Genomic DNA, 20,132 nt, shown 5'->3' with positions numbered 1-20,132 from the left:
GACAGCCCAGTGACTAGCAGACAAGCAGGAGGGGATGTACAGGTCCCAGCTCAGTGCAGCAAGGGCAGGCAGAAGGTCAGGAGCAGCTTGAGCAGCCCATGGCATAGCTCAGCAACAGCAGGGCTCCTGCGAAGGGGCACAGATGTGGAAGTCCCAGGAGAGGTGGCCAGAAAAAATAAGGCCCAATGTGGCACTCAAGATCCTGACAAAGGTAAGAATTAATGACAGGAAATGTATGAGGGTTTTAAGTGGCAATGGTAAAAAATGAAATGTTAACTTCAGTGCCGCTTCCTATCTCACATGGGAGGACTTGTATTAGCTCTGAAAGGGCAAATTTCCATGGGCTGTGCTCAGGCTACAGCCAGGTATCTTACACAGTAGAGATGTTTACTTCTGTCTGCTGGAAATGCAGAATCCAAGATATGGGAAAGCAAATGGATGGCATTTAATTTCGAAAAATAATGGGCCTCACTAATCCTATCCTAAAGCCTTTCATCCTTCCAGAAAAAAAACACGTGTTCTTAACCTTGAATTAGTTAATTGAGGACAATGTAATGTTCGCTGATCAGATCAACTGAAGCACTAACCAAGGTAAACACCATTTTTGGTGCACAAAGTTAAGACACAAAGAGTGTTACCATAGCTCCAGTTATGTAAAGCTGGAGAAACATGATCTCTGCAAAATATAAGGCAGTAAAGCCTTAAGTTTGGTCCCATGACCATCCTGTCAGATGAATATCTTTAGAGATGTGCCAAACCATGGATTTGTCTGTGGTCAATAGGACTGAGCAGTGCTGTTTTTTTTAAGATCAAGAAAATTAAAAAACCCAAAAAAACATTGTAGAAACTTTACTCAGGAACTGTCAAGTTGAGGCTGATTTATTTGCACACAAAGAGTAGAAGATAAATAGTCTTCAGGTTTATTTCAAGGCTTTTTATAAAACAGGTACTGAAATATTGACCTTCGAAGTAATAAGTGTAGCCCACAAAGCAAAACCAAGTGATGTAGTGTTTCTTCTTGAGAGTTTTCCAACACTTCAGCACCTTTTGTGGTGTGTGTGCAATTACACTATATTCACTTCTTAATTTTGGCAAGATTATAAATAAGGATTATTTTCTTATTTAAGGTATTAGCATGGACATGTTAGAAAATGTTTTGGGAGTGGTGGTAGAGGAAGTAATTCCTTGTGGTTAGTTACTAATGATAAAATTTTGGAGAGGAGTAGTGACAGATCAAACCAGAAGCTTCTCCAGGTCTTTGAAGCCTTGTAACTTCAAGCAATGACTTCGCTACATCTTCTTTGCAAGGTAGAAAATAGACCTGCCAGACTCCAATGGTATTTTTTGTAATCTCACTTTTGGTAAAGCCTTATGAAGAGAAAGGTTGAATGAAAAATAGCTTCCCTCATCCTCCCTCTGGAGTTTGTCTGGGGATGGCTTGCAGAGAATTCTTTTGCAAATCAAGAAGTCTGAGGTAGTAAAAAAGAAGTGATCTGCGAATAAAGGTTGAAAATTCTCCTCTAGTTTTCTCACACTGATAGTGCTATTAAGGAGCATAGTTTGTGTGTCCTTTTCCTTGACTTTTGAAAAGCTGAAAGGTAAAAGGTAGAAATTTTTGCTTTCAGCTTTTAAAATTGTGGTTTTGTGGTTTTAAAAAAAGCTATGGTTGTCCTAAAATTCATGTGGAACTTCAATTAAGCATATCATGCACAATTTATTACCAATTAAAAACTACTGGATGGTACATTTGTCACGGATAATATCTTAAGAGCAGGGCCCTGAAAGGCAGTGCGTTAAAAGGAATATTGCTGTGCACAGGCATATTGCTTCATATATTAGTTAACATCGCAGAGCTTTGTTAAATAAAAGTAGCTACTTGGAAAGTTGAAGCTTTTTAAGAACATCACCTTATCAAATCATTTTCATGAATGTTATTTCATGCCTTCAACAGATTTTGTATAACCATCACTTTCTTGCCTTCTGTCAAGCTGTGAGGTTAAATTATATTAAATAAAAGAAAGATTATCTCTCAGCCTTATTCAGCATTGTGAATGACATAGTAATGCCACAGAATATATTCATACTTGTACATATATCCAGAAAAATAATAGTACCTGCTGAAAGTGCTGTGGAAGTGACTAATAAATATGAGATTCTTATCTGTGTCGATACTTCCCACACAGCACTTTGAATTCATTCTACCTAAAGCAAGAACTTGCAAGATACTTGTTAGATCTTTTCAAAGTATGACTTTCCATAAAAATACATTTAGACGCTAATTGTTAGTCAGACATTTCATGCCAGACTGTTCCTGGTTTACTCATGTCCCAGGTAAGAAATGTTTTTCTTAAAATCTTGATTACAAAGAAAGCTTTATGGTTTGCTATCCATAGGGTGCAGTTGATTCTATCAGCGTGAAAAGATGTCTGTTGTGGTGTTGATCATTGTCTTGAATTTGTTTCCTAAGGAAGTGGTTTTTGCTCTGTCAGTTTGTCTGTCCCTACATAACCTTTGAAACTGTTGTCCAATTTCAGTCTAACTTGATAAGGAATCCTGACAATGTTAAGTTGCTACAAGTTCTGTGAAAATTTACATTCATCTCAAGTAGAAAGGCCCGGGTTACTGCCTTCATGAGGGCCTTTCATTTTGAGAACCAGAACCTGCTTAGGCAATGAGTAATCTCCAGTGAGTAAGCCCTCAACAAGCCCCTCAACTCTTGCCCTGTAAGAAGTGGGAGAGATGAGAGTTGAAATGGAGAAGGCACACTGGTGAGGTCTTGGGGATCTAGGGCATATATCAATAGAATATCAAGTTTATTCAGTTCTACCTTTTCAAGATAAACCTATATAATATACTGGATATGTCTGTGTAGGAATCACTGAGCAAATGTTAAAGCTAGTCCTTTACAGAACTCATAGAGAGGAGCTGTGACTGCCAGAGTGAGTCACATCACTGTATTTTGTTTGTTGTTTATGCCACTGTTGAAAGCACTTACTGCATAGAAAAATTCAATCGCTTGAACCAATATTACTGCATTAGTTTAAAACCAGTAGTACTGGAGTTTTGTAATTTCTTGACATGGCTGAAGAGGTCATGTATACCAGAGAAAACAAATTTCTACATCCTTTCTCTGCCCGCATGGTGTTACTTTTTAATAATGAAAAACAAAGCTATCAGTGTCCTATGCCACATGTGAATAGATACTTATGTTCAAAAAAAGCCCTACTAGAGTGGTTGTAGGCCCAAGGTCTACAAAAGGAAATTCTGTTGTATTTATTTTGTTGACTAGAAGATTGACATGTACTTTATCAACTTGGAATGGAAAACAGAATATGCAAAGTAATATTACAGATCTTGCTGTACCGTTACCAACTAGTAAACATTGCTGGTTTATAAATTCTGACATTGCAAAGCTTGACAGTGTATATACCTTTAAAAATTGCACTGGTACATAAGTGTTTCAGGAAACCTTCTATTTGTGGACCATTTTCTGAGTCACAAAATTTTTTGTTTGGATTGTAGCTACAAAATTGATACACTGTAGCCTTTTCAGACTCCCTACAAGTTCCTTCTGGCGAGCTGAATCACAGTTTCATTGAGAAATCTTACATTTAGGCACTTATGTCTCCTAATGTCCAGTACTTACCTAGGTAACCAGCTGAGATGCTTTCTAGATGCACATCAGGGGATCTCAAACTCTTGCATGCAAAATCAGTAAGACAGGAAGAGCAGATAATTTTGTTTTGCTTTGCTATCTTTAAATCCACTGAATTTAGATTGTACCCTAACCCTTAGCACATGCACTGTTAAGTTAATCCTAAGGAACCAGGAAAGATCTTGGGATAAAAAGATGTTTTCTTGGTACACAGTGCAAATCCTAGCAGCTAAACCAGCTTCAGGTATATGAGAACTTATTTGACCCCACATGATCTTCTGCTCTATGTCCCTAATGCAGCTCACTAGGCAGAAAGCAAATTTCGTGCAAGGAAGTACCAAGAGCTGTGGGGTTGCCAGCGCCAGCTGCTGATGCTGGATGCAGGCAGCAGGTCTGGCACACTAAGGGAAAGGCTGCACAGATAGTGCAAAAGAGTTTATTCTCCTTAGGTTCATTAAATCTGGTGCCTCACTAGGGAAGGGGAACTTTTACTAAAGTTATCCTTGCCATTCAGAGTTTAAAATCCCTGCTTGCTGGATTTCTGATCCATGGCCCAGCTGCACAACAGAGCACAGACAATGCCACTTCCAGTGACAATGACAGGTGGTGTTCACAGAAAACTCTTCTGTCCCTCACGTTCTGTGCATCTTATATTTGGGTTTAGTAAAATACAACAAATGAGAGGTGTGTTCCCCATTCATACTCCAAAAGGATCTCAGCCTGTATGTCTTGAGCTCAGGATCACAGCACTGCATGTCTTGGACTCAGGTAGAGCTCTGTGGAAGAGGAGAATGGGTGAGTACACAGTACAGACAGCAGCACCATGAGAGGGGGCCACTTTCACAAAATAGATATATGAAAAACTTATTTTTATTTTATAAATATGTTCTATTTTGTTTTCCTCTTTGTTTTTTCAATTTCCTCTGTGGAAGCTGTGGATAAAGTAGCAGTCACATAAAGTAAGAAAGTGAACAGAAACGGACAGAAACTTTTAAAGCTTTAGGCCAGTTCAGATCCAGATCTGAACTTCTCAGTTGTCTTCCTGCAATAAGCTGACAATATAGGATCAAATCCCTTTTCCATGAGATAGAGGCTGATGGGGAGATTAAATCATTTGGGTTGGAGCAAGATACAAAGCAGGTTTTATAGCTGTTCCCTTGCTCCATAGTCAGACATTGAGTTGTGATATCAATATGAGAAAATGTACTGCCTGCTCTGATATATTCCATTTCTCTATTATACTTCTAGCTGGTTGTCCTCACAGAACTCTTCCTCTACAACAGTGTGGATTGAATGTGTTTTTTGGAGGATGTGGAGTTTTGCCAAATAGGGAATTTTCCATTGCTGTATCATGATAAGATCTGAGCCTTGTGCACTGATTTTAGTGAGGTAAAGTGAACGCATGTAACAAAGTGGTCCCTAGAATGTACAATTTAAAATATCTCTCTAATAGAAGCTAAAAACACTGTTTGTTGTAAATGACTTTGAGCTTTTACAGACCAGATCTCTTAGATCATCTTGGAAACTTCTTCTGCATGGTTCCCTATAGCAGAGCTTTAAGTACCAATGTGACAGAAACATTTTGCAGTAAATAAAGATTATGCAACTATAGGAAATCACAGGGAGTAATGGAGCATGGAGTCAAGTTCAGAAGAGCAATTTCCTTTCCAGACAGCAGCTGTTCTGGGAGCTATCCTGGAGGAAGCAGGGTGATTCTCCTCTCAGAAGCTTGAGAGTTTAACAGGCTGAATGTTAAATCCCAGGGCTCATTTATAACCAGGCCACCCAAAAGTTCTAGCTCACTTTTGCATCAAATATATACTAGTGTTTCTACAAGTTAGAAAGTGCTGAACCATCTCTATATTTATGGATTACAATGAGAATTTTTCATTTCTTCAGGATGGTACCATGAAAGCTATGGTCCCATAAAGGTACTTAATAATATTTGTAGAGATTTAGGAGGCTACTGTGATCTCTCCGATTCTTCTGGGAAAGAGCATTTGCTCTTCCACACACTCTGTTGTTTGCTAGAATTGGTTTGCTGAATGGTTTGATCAGGATTTACCTTTCCTTTTGGGATTCATGCTTAATGCTTTTTATAATACTGCCCTCCACCCCCAAAATGTCAGACTGTCTTTAGCAGGAGCACAGCCAGTGTAGCTTTAAGACTGAAAGGCTCTTTTGCTATTTCTGTTTCCTGGTGCTCTTTTTGTATTGATGCTAAGGATGCTTTGGGCTGGACAACCAGTGGTTAGAGATTGCCTTTACAAGGACTTCTCCTGCAGTATTCTCATGGTTGCTGTCATGTGCTAACCTCAAGCAATATGTCTGGCTTACTCATATGATAAATGCTTTATTTCTCCTTCCCTAAACAAGGAGGGTCAAATCAAACTAGATACATTTCTAACAAATCAGTCTAAAGATTTATTTGTGGTAGATAAGTAGGGAACTAAACAGTAATCTATTGCATCAGTTTCAGCTGCTCTCCTGTCACTTAGACTATTGCAGACTAGGAGCAATTCCTTCACCCCTGCCCCAGTTCAGGAGTCCTTTATTCATCTGTGCCCTTTTGATTGATCTCAAGTTCTAAATTTCCCCGTCTGGCCCTTAAGCAATAATTAAGGCAATTAGGCTTTGTCTCCCAGGGCTAGTTGCTAACACAATCCAGCTGATTTACCCCCACAGACATTTTATAAAGCTCATCAAAGAAAGAAAAGGCTGCTACTAAAAGCAGATAGTGGCAAAAGGTAGAAAGGAGAAGCAAGAATGAGGTACTTCTTCATTCTCTACTTGTGCCCTATACTGCTCTGTAAGTAATGTGACCGTGTCTTGCAAATGCAACAAATTTGTGTTGTGCTTCTGTTGCATTCCTAGCTTTCCCACAGACCAATCCATTCTTAATATGTGACTTTATTACCAGGATCAGTTGTAAATGGATGTTCACTACTGAACATATTAATTTAAATTACATACATGTCATTAATCAATTGGCTTTGTTTTGTTTTGTGTGGTTTTTTTGTTTTTTTTTTTTTTTTTTTTTTGCAGGAGTCTGTCATTCGATATGTTACCATTACTATCTTTTTTTCCTCTATTTTATACTTCTGAAGATGTAAATGATTGATCAGTTAGACTCTCATGATCAGAAAAGAGACAGTGACAGGACCGTGTTCTCTCACCTATTCTGGCATATGTATTCTGGCTATTCTGTAGTGACTGATCAACACAAACTGAAGGAGGGGGGAGCCTAAGTTTGTCTCTAACAGTGGAGAGAGGGGACTTGGAGTTGCTTCCACCAATTGATTTTTAATCTCCTTCCCAAACATTTGCACTCTGTCATGCTAAGGTTGGAAAGGAGAAAGGTGGGAGAACCTCTGAAATGCCATTTTGTAGGTATGAAGTATGAAGAGGAAATCAGCACAGGGAATAACTCATGATAAATTCAGACAGAGCACACCAAGAAAGGCCCATTGTTAAACCATTCTCCTTTCTCATCCTGATCATTATTTTTAGTCCCTCGTTATTTCCCACTTTTGTTCTGTTCACTGCATTCTTCTCACTTGTGTGAGTTAGAATAAAAAAATGCAGCTCATCCCTCCTTATTAGCAAATACAGGTCCTATGTGTTTAAGATGTCCAGCTGCTTTGTAGCCTTTGGCAGACTTTATAGAGAGCTGCTGGCTTCCTGAACCTCAAATAGCACTCTTTCATGAAAGTCCTGTGAGGATGGGACAGAGCATGCTTTATCTTTGTTGCTTTCTCTTTACCTAGTAAAAACAAATGGTCCTCTCCTTTGCTGCTTTTGCTCTTCCAACACACAAACCTTGCCATTGTGATGTATTATTATGCCTACATCTGTCTCTGCTGTTACTCTCTGGAAGTTTCTTTTGCAAATTTGTCCAACCTGGAAGCCTCTTGCATAGCTTCCATCTCCAGCTTTTCTGGGATACACACAAACAGGGGAGCATGGTGAAAGTGTCAAAAAACCCCAGTAATTCTTATCTTCTGGCTTCCTGATATAACTTGTACTCTTTTGCCTCTGAATGTGCTTGCTCCTTGGGAACATTGCTCTGCAGATAGAAAAAGCATATACCTGAGCTGGTATGGAGGAGGAGAAAACTATCATAGTAAAGAGTGAGAAGAGAAAGGCAGTGGAGTAAAGGGGAAGGTAGAAAGTGTTTAGATTCTCTGTGGTTGTAGTTCTCTTAGCAAGGACTTTGCCTGTAACTGACTGTCATAGATTCAAGGGATGTTGTTCACAAATAAGTGCATAATTTCCCAATGTAGATTCATGCTGTGCGACTTGAGAAAATAGCCTTATGTTTCATGTTTGTAATTGAAGAAGAAAACAGGTTATTGAACCATTTTGGTGTCACAGCTTAAATTTACAGCAAGAGGGAACAGAGAGAAATTTAGGGAGGAAGATGTGATGGAAATAGTATGAGAGTCAAGAGAACAATGGAAGATGAGAATGAATCAATAAGAGCTGAAAGCTTAATCAGTTCAAAGAGAAAGAAAAGAATGAGAGATTTTAGGGGAAAGCAGCCTGGAATAAAATGGTTTAAACTGAACCAAGAGGCATGAACAGAAGGAATAGCAAAGAAGGAAAAAGAACAAAGATTGTGGCAGTTTTCTAAGTCAATGTAGATGTGTGACAAGGGGCCCATGACTAAACTAGTAAATTGCACTGATTTGTATTCCTCACGGCTAAAGTGAGGAGGGGGATTCTTCTACTTAGGTTGTCCAGTAGCAATATGCTCGGATTAAAACAGCATCTGATGATGCCACGTTGACAAGAGACCCTGCTCTTCTGTATTTACAACAATATTATTTTCCTGCATACAGACACCCTAAGAATCTTGTCAAAAGGTCAAAATTTAACCAAAAATAGGAATAGTAGTTTTCTAGTAGAAGTTTGGTTGATGATACATTTTAACAAAAGCACAGGAACTACATGGGGTACTTGCAGGCTTTTGTCTTCACAGAGCTATGGTAGTACCTGCAAAATACACTAATGCCATCATTAAGACACCATTCATGAAGTTTCCTTAACTTTGATAATAGGGTAGATTTTATGGTTTTTTGTAAGGTATGCTTTTACAAGTGTGTGACATCTTCATTCAGATCTTCTGGTTTCATTATGGGTGTAATGTAGGAAATGTTCACATCCTGTATTGGCTCATGGTTTGCAGGAATCCAGATGTTTGTGATGATTTTCTATGCTTCTGCTTCTTAAATTCACAGAAACTCTGTCAGATCCTTTTGAAACTTTAAAATAGCATTGTATGATGCCAAAAATAATTTATGCTTTTATTTGAGTCTGTCACCATTTAGCTTTGACTTTTCAACTGCCACAAAGGACACTATGTTTTTGGCAAAACCACAGCAGCGACATTTTGCAATATGACTAGTTATTTGGGGTTATATAACTGGGGTGGGGGTTAGTATTTGGTTGAAAATAGCTGTCTTCCTACATCAGTGACAGGAGTTCTAGAAGTCATTAATAAAACAACTTTGTAAAATAACAGCTGTGAGAAGTAGGCAAGTCTGCTCTGTTAGATCAACTCTGTCTTGGTACTCTTGAAACTGGTGGGCTAGGGAGGTTTGGAAACGCTTACTCTGATCCTCCAAGAATTACCCCCTTCCAGAACAGTGGGGGAAGGAGCAGAAGCCTTCCTGAAGGTGCTGGATCAGGCAGTAGGAGATTGGCTGTGGGCAAATTAGAAAGAAGCTCGTTAAACTATTACCTCTAAATATACTTAATTCTTCTTCTTAACTGAGAATTCTCAGTTGCCTCTCTGTTTTTACTGTTGACTTAATTTCTGAAGTTATTTCTATTAGGACAAGGTGATGTATTTCAATAATGTTTGTCAAAACCGGTGGGAATAGACCAAGGGTAGACTATATTTTAACTAAAAGGAGAAAATACGCTGCAGGATATCTGTTTTCAAGGGGTCTTTCAATTATCCTAAGTTTAATCTATCCATATGAATCCTGCTGGACTGAAAATGTCTACTTATTGCTAATAAATGTACTTCTGTTGAAAGGAATATTACTGGCAAACAGATAATATGATATAGACTGGCTAATTACTGAGAAAGAATGAGTAGGTAGTCTTAGGAACAGTCACTGTTCTCTCAGTGACTCTGGAGAAAAGACCATGCCAAAGATAACTCAGGAGAAAAAACTTTTTATTTCCTAGTTCCTATTGTAAATAACATTTGTCGTGTTGGAGCTCACATTGTTAACACAGAGCAAACAGAGAAGATTTCAGTGTCATACAGGTGTTGTATAAAAATGTCTTATACAATCTACTCCACAACACTTAACATGTTAGAAAACACACTTATAAAGTCAAACCTATGAACCTTAGATTTCAGATCTCCATTATTCCCATAGAAATGCTGCCCCAAATAGCAGAATTATATTCAATGACACCTTCCTATTATCAACGGTGAAATTTTATGAGGGTTGGCCAATTGTGGTGTAACAATGGGAGGAAGCTGGTCATAGTCGGAGACACAGATATGGGTAAGATGAGAAAACGTGAGACAAGTTTATAAAAATGAGGTTAATTGGATCTTTAAATAAATGGTGAAATGCTGGAATTGTATTTGAGACTTCACAGTCTTTTCTGTAATGAGAATAAGATGATGGGCAGGAAAGTTCCACACACGTGACAGTATGAAGATTTAAAGGGGCTGAGTAAAAAGGATGACAGTAAAGTCTGGAAGAGAGAAAGACATAGGAATTAAGAGGGATTGTGGGGAAAAAAATGGCTTATTAATGAAAAATAATAGAGAGCTGAACTTCTGTCTATAACAACTGAAAGAGGGTTGCTTAGGATAATAGCTGAACCTTAGTTTTACAGTTATGCCTCCTACTTTACTGCTTGAACTGTAGGAGAAAAAGATACGAATGTTTGAATTAATAGTTTTGTTTCTTTTAATACCAAAAGAGCACATATGTGCCAATGTATTTTATCTTTTGTAATGTTATTTATATTACATATGTTACAGATTTAATGTAAAACCCCCCCATTACTTCCTATAGGCAAGTTCTGTACAACATGGAAAACTCACAGTTTGCTCAGGAAATAAAGTGGGACTCTAAGAATTCAATATTCATTTCAAATATAATTTTAAGGGGAAGTGATAAGACATAAATTCCCCTGTAAGTTTAAAGGTTTAACCTTTCAAATTTGTTTATATGTCAAGTAAAATGCATGCTTATTACTCACAGTCAGTTCACTGAAAACCAGTGTGTTCCACTTGCTTCAACAACCTTCTTGTACGTCAAATCACTTAAATATGTAAACATTAAATAAAAAAAAAAATTAAAAAATCTACTTTAATTGAAAATTCTGGAAATAAATGTTTCAATGAATTCAAACCTGTTGTCACCAGAATATTCTAATCCCTTTCTGTATCATAGACATTGTTTCTAAAAATTTGTATACACGAGAGCAGAAAAGCACACCTAATCTGCAAGAGTAATTGCTGAAATTGTAGACTTTTGCTTATTCAGTGGTACAGAGGAAAAGACTGAGATGTAGAAAGAGAAGGCAGAAAGGGTTGGAGGTGCAACTAAGGGGATGAGCAGAACTCTGTCCACTTTAGATTATGGTTTTATTTACTCATTAAAAAAAATAATTTAATGACTCTTATAGATGTGGAGTTAGATTTCTGGAGGAGAATCATATATAGCCAGTAGAATGTTTGTTTCTGTCTACCTCACAACTCTTTCCTTTCCATGCAGTATGGAAACTTGTGCTACTGTCTTGCCAACTCTTCAGGTCTCCCAGCGCACAGGAGTGCTGTGATTTATGAGCATCTAATGTAACAACTGAACAAATTACACATTATCCAGCTAAATGTAAATGTAAAATGTAATGTAAAGGTGAAAAAAGAAGCTTCATTAAAAAAAAATAATAAATAAAAATCTGCTATGTGTCCTTACAGGCTTTTTTCCCTAAAAAGGTGGGGTCTTTTGTCCACTCTTGGCATTAAAAAAAAATCACTAAGCCGGGATTTTTCCAAGTGTTGGTCATTATAAATAACCAGCCTCAGTAATTAACATTCTGCCACTGAATAATTTTTGGTCCAGTAAACAGCCTTGTTTGTACACTCACTGAGATAGCCAAGAGTCTCTTGCTGTCAGTTGCTTAGAGAAGCCTCCTGAAATGAGTTCATATGGCACCATCCTCGAGACTATGTCTGATGTCCATAAACGAGTGTCTGAGCCTACCAGGCACTGGGGCACTATGGTAGATTTATATTTATATGTTCTGGATTACTTCTGCTTTATTGCTTACAAAATAACACTGTGACTTCTGTTGGCAACTGTAGGGTTTCTGCATTACTGTCTTTTGTATGTATGGGGTATTCTTTTATCTTGCAAATAAACTGATAACCTTTCTCTGCTGTAAGCATAGTAGAAAGCAGTCAGGCAATAAATGAATATGCTTTCCACAGGAAGGCCTCGAATAGAATATGCTTTGGAGTTTTGGGATTTAGTTTTTGAGAAAGTTTCAGACCAAATAAAGAACATCTAGAGCAGGCCAGTAAGAATGATTATGAAATCAGTATGATGAATTACAAAATTCATCATACTATGAATCATACATTTCATGGTATGAATTAATTTTCTGGGAAGAGAAGACTGAGGGTAGGGGACCCCATAATAGTCTTCAAGTATCTGAAAGATTCTTGTTAAGAGGGAAGAGAATGGTTTATTCTCCATGTTCTCTTTTGTGATACATGGTAGATAGCTGAAAAAGAAATAGGCTTAGTGCTGTTTGTGAAAGTCCGGAGTGGGTGTTAATAATATTTTAGTAATTCTGAAGTCAGTGAAACTTTGATGCGAATTGTCTGGGGGATGCATGGCATCTCTGTCATAGGATGTCTTAACAACCAGACTGACAGTGGTCAGGAATGACCTTCTGACCTTGTTCTGTGGCAGCAAGATGAACTAGATAAGACCATTATGTCTTCCCATGTCTTTTATGGTATGATTTGACCCTTGCCTTACTTCAGGTGACTTTTCTTACTGACTTGGAATGTATTGGTAAGGTGCTGATATTTCATGTCACAAGCTCCTGTAAGCAGATTGTTCGGCAAGAACATTTACTTTGTTTATAAAGCAGAAGTGTCTAATATTATTGCAAGAAGGAGATTAGAATAATGAACTCAGAACCTTCAGGAGAAGGCAAGGACAAAGTGGCCAAAATTTGTCTATCAACATCTCAGTATTTTGAAGACAACTTTATCAACATCTCAGTGTTTTGAAGACAACTTTATAATCATCTAAGTGTTTGGCGAAGGCAATACTCTTGGCCTTAGCTTTGGCCTCAGCCTTGGCCTCATTTGTTCTCCTTGAATACTTTCTTATTTTACATTGCTGTCACTTTCTTTTCCAACACACATTTGTTAAGCACAAAGGTTTCACCCATAAAATATTTTATGTCTACAAATGCTTCTCCTCCATGAGTGCTTAATAAATCTTGCATTGCTGTCAACAGAGACATGTATGCTCCCTCTATCCGTTGTGTTCATACTCTCCTGTCAGCACAAGGGTTTTTAGGTGGTGAACTGGAGCCAAGGACTGATCCTGGTCTTACCCAGACTGGCAAAATTAAGAAAATCAAACCAAACTCAAACCATTTTAACCAGGCTCACTTGTCCAGTCTGCAAGACCGTAAAAACGTATGTGTCAAGGGTTGTACAGGAATCTGAATGAGCTGGTTTCTGTCTGGCAAAAGTGAGAGCAGCCTTTTGAAAGGGTAGTGCAAGACCTAAAACCAGGGAACAGGTACCAAGGAAAAGTTGTTCTCTCCTGTCCTACTCTATGTTTGTTTAGCACTGCAGCTGCTTAATAGAGTACCAAAAGAAAATACTTATCAGCTTTTGCAAAAGTGCAGGTCAGAATAAGTGAGAGAAAGTCTGTTACTTCTCTGACTCTATAGTAGAAATTTTATTCCTAACAGATTTTGTAACCTCTTTCCTCAGTTTGCTGGCACAACGGCTACGAAAAAAACCACCTTTTTTCCTGATACTGTACACAGTCTTCAAATCCATGCTGAATAAACATGGATTCCTGACATGCAACTTCCTCAGAGTATGTTGTTCTCCATGGTTCATTTAAGATGCTAAAGCTGTTCTTGAAAGACATATTTTGGAGAAGACTTTGGACAAGCATCTATATGCAATGCTTTCTTTGAAAAAAATTACTATTGCATTTTTGAGAGACATAGCTAATCCATTTTGGCCTGAATTTCTTCCCTTCACAAAAGCAGATCTCAATCCTGGTGCGTAATTTATGATCTTGGCATCCAGCCCAAACATATGTACATACTGAAATCAGTTTTGCATCTGTTTAACTTTATGCACATGAGTAGTCTAATTGGATTTAGTATGATGAAATTACTCATGAGAAATCAAGTGTTTGCAGAACAAGGGTTTCAGACAGTAGGGCTCTTCAGGGCAGTAGCTTCCAGAGCTTTATATTGTGCCTAGCTCGTGAAATGGCTTTTTGATTATGTAGAAGCGCTATGCATGCTGTATAGCTGTCGAACAACGTGAAATGAAGTACAAAAGAACAAGTCTTGCAGTCTAGGTCAGATCTTCTACTGCATAACACTTGGGCACAAGTACAATGATTGTGACAATAAATTAATTGTAACTTTATTAAAAAAAAGAAAAAAATTCTTCTGTGAATCTTTTCAGGATCAAGGAGAATAACTCTTCTTATTCCTTTATAACAGGCCACCAGGCTGTAGCTGTTGGTCTTCTGGTAGCCATTGGCCAGATTATATACTGTTGCTTATATATGCTAGACACTCTGATAAGTTATAACCATCATCTCCTAGCAGGATGGAAACATGTTCTTCTGAAGCTTGACAATTCAATGGGTTCAACACCTCCTGCAAGGAAGTTATTTGAATAGGTAGCAGTGTAGGTATTCATCATCTTCCCACAACAAAATATCTATGTCAAGGAACAGGGTTTTAAGATGCTTTCCCATGTCTTATCTTCCCATGCCATCATATGTCTGCCATCCTGAACCCTGGCTACTTTCTTGCCTCCTAACTGTGCTGTCATAGGCTGCAGGAAGAGAGAGGTGATGCTGAGCTTCCTATTTGTTGAAGTTTGTATCCAGAAACTGGCTCTTCTGTTTTCTTTTGATGTTTTCTCATTCTCTCAATGTCTGCTATAAGGGTCCAGGGAATGGAAAGTGATCTACAGGGCGAAGAGACTCAAAGGGATGAGAGAGGCAAAAAGATCTGATGTTAGAAGCATTAGAAAAAAAGTGGAACTCCAGGGAAAATGTACTGTGAGAAGATAGTTTGGGGAGGATAGATAAAGAAGGAAGGCTTGGAGTATCAGTGCTGTTAAGGCAAGGCAAGGAAATTTATGGGAGTGACTTCACAACTGGTGGTGTAATGGAGACCAACATGAGATGGAAATTAAAATAGTGAAAGAAATATGTTGGAGTAAGCGTATAAAGCAAGAAGTATACCTGAAAGACAAATAGTTTTGTTGGCCTTTCCCTCCTATCTTACTGTCCAGTGACATTCTGTGATTGGTGAAAACACCCTGAAATAAAGACAATTTTAGGAAGCTCAGTGTGTATGTGAAGTTCATGTTGTACCTAATTCAGAACCCTCTGAAGTTAATAGACTACAGTGTGCTTTAAAGCAAGAGAGGAAAATACTGAGATATTACAGGATTAAAATATTATAGAAGTAAAACCGCTCTGAATTACCTAAACGTGAATCCGATGGTTCTGGAGAAGCTACTCTCTGATACTTTTGAGTGATTAGGGGAAAGCTTTGATCTTAAAGTGCTATGTTGTAGAAGACCTTTTATAACTGAAGTCTTTTTGTGGCCTGCAGTCTGAAGCATATGCAGAGGAAACAGGTAACTGAAGTCTTGATATCACAAGGAAAAAATCACTATTGATTTTTGGTAATTGAAAATTTTTTGGTCCTACAAATGGATACACCTTAATGAGATGGTCATCTGTTTTATCCAGCAAGCTGATTTTCTGGAAAAGGGTAAAGTTCAGAGTGCTGATACGCAAAGAGAAAAATGGTTTTATTACATGATTTTCAGAAAAGCATTCAAAATACTAGCATCTTTAATTCATTCTGAGGTTTTGCAAGTGAAACTAGAACATAGTTCTTGGTAATATTTCATATTGATTGGATGAATATCAATGTTTCCTACTTAAATCCTCTTTGCCTTAAAACGTCTAATTTTTAATCCTTTACGGTTTTGTGCAAATCAGCTGCCCCTTATTTACATACTGGCTAATACAAAGAAGTTGGTATTTGTAAGACATTCCTGTATGCAGTACTTAAACAAGGCTGTATGGCAAAGATCTTGTGTTAATTGTAATTATTGTAGGTAATTCATTTGTTAATTGATTTACTGAATCTGCATCTGGTCACATTTTTTTGAAGTCCTGAAATGAACGTTACTGTGAATGTTTGCTTTTACAAGGGTTATGAGCACTTCGCCTTGAACAAAGAATAAAAAGAAATAATGGAATTCTTTAAATATTTATAAAGCATTTTTGATGAGTAGACCTTATTTCCATGGTGAATTTTTACGAACATACCCTTTTTGTCTATTTTCAGTCCCCTGCACATAGCTATTCAAGCTATGACTCTGGGAAGAATGAGAGTGTAGGCAGAGGTGCTGAAGATCTGTCTCTGAATCGAGGAGATGAGGATGAAGATGACCATGATGAGCAGGAAGATCCTGAGAAGGTTAATGAATCAGATGGGGTAGAAGCTGAGCGACTGAAAGCTTTTAATGTAAGTCCTGTTGCACTCATTGTTTTGTTTAGTTCTACTATTCCTTTGACATTATTATTTATGGGTAAGTTTGATGATATTAAAGGCACATTAACTGAATTTGCAGGATTTATTTTAATTATTATTTTAACGCACATTAAACTCTTGCCAACAGATGACAGATTTACTGTGTTTTATTTAGATTGTTAAGGCAGAATGCCATCTTTACCAGTGAGGAAAACAAAGCTTTGTTCTGTACGTATGTGTGTGCACCCGTGTGTGTGGATGTGTGTGTGTGCATGTTCACCCATTGAATGGAAAGGGGCTGCAGCTAGTATATTAGAAGACCGTCCAGTGGTCAACTGTTCTCTATTGCCTTCCCAATATATGTAATTATGCATGAAAACACAAGCAATTGTTCAAACAAACAGAAAGTGAGAGTCAGTTCAATAAACTGATTAGCAATCACAGCTTATTGTTAATAATGAAACTTAAGTAGTGCCTATTTTCACAATCTGTTCTGGTTTATCTCACAAATTCTGTATCCTATAGACTATTCTTTTCCTGTCTTTTTTTTTTTTTTTTTAATCACCCCCCCTGAAATAACCCTTTATAGAACTGTTTGCTTAATATTTCTGGCTTCCCATTACAAAGCTCTTCAGTGGATAGAAAAAATGTCTTCCTATCAGTAATCAAGACAGAAAGCTAGGAAGAGAAGAGAGCTGCCCTCCAAACCCATCTCCTCTGTCTCCCTCTTGCCAACAGATGTTTGTCAGGCTGTTTGTAGATGAAAACTTGGACCGAATGGTCCCAATCTCTAAGCAGCCCAAAGAAAAGATCCAGGCTATCATTGACTCATGCAGGCGACAATTCCCTGAGTATCAAGAGCGTGCCAGAAAACGCATACGTACTTACCTCAAGTCCTGCAGGCGGATGAAAAGAAGTGGTTTTGAGATGGTGAGTTTTGATTTAAAACCCAGCCCTAGTTTCCATCAAAACCCCATATGTAAATCCATGGCACTATTTTGTTTTCATCTTAGTGTCTTTTTTTTGTTTGTTTATTTTTTCAATAATACCAGGTCAAAGGTTTCTTTTTCCTTCCTTCATTCTTCCTGAATTTATTCCCTTTGTTCACTGGTTTAAAATGCTTTGAGACACTATAGTTCACAAGATGAACTAGTATGGATGTATAGGAAAAGAAGAAAACCAGGTGTAAGGAAGGAAACCAAATTATGGCATATATAATGACTTATTTCCTACTTCAAGTTACAGTTAAGAGATTTTTGCCTGGAAAAGTCTTTCAGTAAGATGGATTTTTCTTTAAAATGCCTCTGCTAACTGGATTTCTGTGAACTATGTAAAAATTAGATCCTGCTAGAGAGACGCTATGCTCAAGAGAATGCCTAGTGTAGTAACATCACACTGGCAATGGTTTTGGCTTTAGGTTTTGTTCTTGTACACATTAGCCTACTATTTCTCAGTGAAAATTACTCCTCTGAAATCTTTCAGTTGATACATAGGTGTGCAAAACACATTAAATGGTTTTAAAACACAGACATTAAGCTTTCAGTATGAGCATCTCAATGGTTTAGTAATTTTAATTGAACCAAACCCCATGAAAATTATGATAGTATTCAACTGTCATTGTTTTCAGACATTAATATTTTCATATTACTCAGTAGCACAAGAATGGGTAAATAATAAGTCTTCACATTAATTTGTAGCTTCATTATCTCTAAGCCCCTTTCGTATTTCCCAAACCCAGGAAAGTCAGAAGAAATTAGGTAGCTACACGCCTTATGTTTGATGTGTCTTAGCTATAACTCTGGCCTTTAGATTACAGTGAAACCACCTCATCATTACAAATAGATATCATTTAGTGGTTAAACATATCATTTTTTTTTTTTTTAATTAATCATCTGCAAACCCATTGATTACACTAAAAAATTACTGGAGATGATTGAATTTTACTGTTTCTCTCTTTCTCTCTGTCTTTCTCTTTCCTGCAGTCTTTGCAGAATACTTATGATTTCCATATGTTGTTTAAGATGTTAGCTGGCAGTCTTAAGAACAAAGTATCAGGTTTATTTGTAGGATGAGACTGGATAACACAAAAGAAAAGACAGAAACTAAATTCTTGTATGTGTTTGTGATTCTAATCAACTGCATGGTTTTATTATTTGAAACAGTAGGATAACACTGTTTCTAAGCAATGGAAACACAGATAAAGAGAGACAGGTAGAATCAAGGACATCTGTATAGTTATAAGTGCCAAAGATTGACTGGTGGTGTACATGTCAGATTGTATAGCCTTCCAAAGTGAAGGAAGGAAGACCAGAAAGTAAATATTTTCTATGATACACTAAGTAGCATCAAATTGCATCTACTCGCTCTAGCTGAAAATAATCCAGCAGTATCAAGTTCAGCTTTCATGATGCCAAATATTTTTATTTTGCTGTACTTCCAATTGAAAATGAGGAAAAAAAAAAAGCTGATGCGTGCAAGTCTCCTCACTGTTCCAGTTTATGGCCTCATTACTGTCATTATTCACACTGATGAGCAGTTATGTAAACTGGCTCATTTTTTGTCATCTGAAAGACTTGCACAACTGTTTTGCAGTACGAATAAGGGGCTTACGGTCTGACCCATAAGAGTTGGGTTGGCTTGACTTCAGTTCACATTTGCAACTGTTACTTTCATATGAATAAAGGTTGCAGGAACAAATTTATTCCTGGGAAGGGAAAAGGAGAAGAGATCTAAATAGGCAGTCTTTATAGTTCAGAAATATTCTCTATTTTTATAATGTTCCATGACAGTTTATGATGGGCTTTATTTTCTTTAAACAAACAAATTACCCTCTAAAATACTGACTTTGCTACCCATGAATGGAAGTGACAAGGCACTGGAGCTCATGCCAGAGATTTCATCCCTCTTGGGCCTGAAGGGAAATCTGTACTGCTTCCTCATTTGAGCCAAAGACTGTCCAAAGCCTTTGCGGCAGCTCCCATTAACTTCCTGAGAGAATAATTGGTGTTTTATCTGTATGTCTTGAATAATTCTGAAATTAAATATGTATCCATTTGTTGGGTTTAATTATTTTCTGATTTATAAATTACTGTATCAGCATCTCCTGATTATAAGCACTTTTAAAAAATGCTACCATGGACAGAGGCACTTAACTGTATGATTATTTTAATGTACTTACCATTTTGACAGTGGAAAAGAATCACTTTGTCTGGATAATAACATTTGTTCAAAACAATCATGAAGGGACATGCTGGTGTTGATTTGAATAAGATGCTACCCTCAGATATAGCAAAACAGGATAATGATCTCCTCGGGAGCAATAGTGCTACCGTTGTTATATTAAATAGGATGTCAAATAATAATCTCCACAGGAGATGTCTTTTACTGTAGACATATTAAACACAAGTTTTTCATTTTGTTCAGGTTCAGAATGCTACATTTTGAGCATCTAGTTGCAAGAGAAAAGGAGAATAATCTCATATTATAGCATATGACAGTTCAGACTGTGTGTGGAACAGTGCAGCTATATACAGCATCATTGTAAAGTGAAGAAAAAATGTAAACACTAAGTTAAATTAGTGTAAGACAGCATGGTAAAGATGAAAAAAACCATGCCTGAAGCCTGCTTCTGTCAGTTATTTGCCATCTGTAATCC

At 37.4% G+C, this 20,132-nt stretch overlaps 1 protein-coding gene across 4 annotated transcripts in view; it reads left to right on the top strand.

Moving 5' to 3' along the window:
* The window catches only part of NOL4 (nucleolar protein 4), a 155,459-nt gene that overhangs the window by 95,584 nt on the left and 39,743 nt on the right, over window positions 1-20,132 (top strand). For 2 of the 4 annotated variants that reach the window (XM_010013777.1, XM_010013778.1), the window contains 2 exons: window positions 16,292-16,471; window positions 17,216-17,407. In XM_010013777.1, coding sequence (XP_010012079.1) covers window positions 16,292-16,471; window positions 17,216-17,407 — 372 coding nt within the window. The remainder of the gene's footprint in view (window positions 1-16,291; window positions 16,472-17,215; window positions 17,408-20,132) is intronic. The other 2 variants (XM_010013780.1, XM_010013779.1) reach the window with 1 other exon arrangement.

Source organism: Nestor notabilis, unplaced genomic scaffold (assembly GCF_000696875.1).
Source record: "Nestor notabilis isolate BGI_N333 unplaced genomic scaffold, ASM69687v1 scaffold7874, whole genome shotgun sequence".
Classification (NCBI taxonomy): domain Eukaryota; kingdom Metazoa; phylum Chordata; class Aves; order Psittaciformes; family Psittacidae; genus Nestor; species Nestor notabilis.
This window is presented reverse-complemented; position numbering and strand designations above follow the sequence as displayed.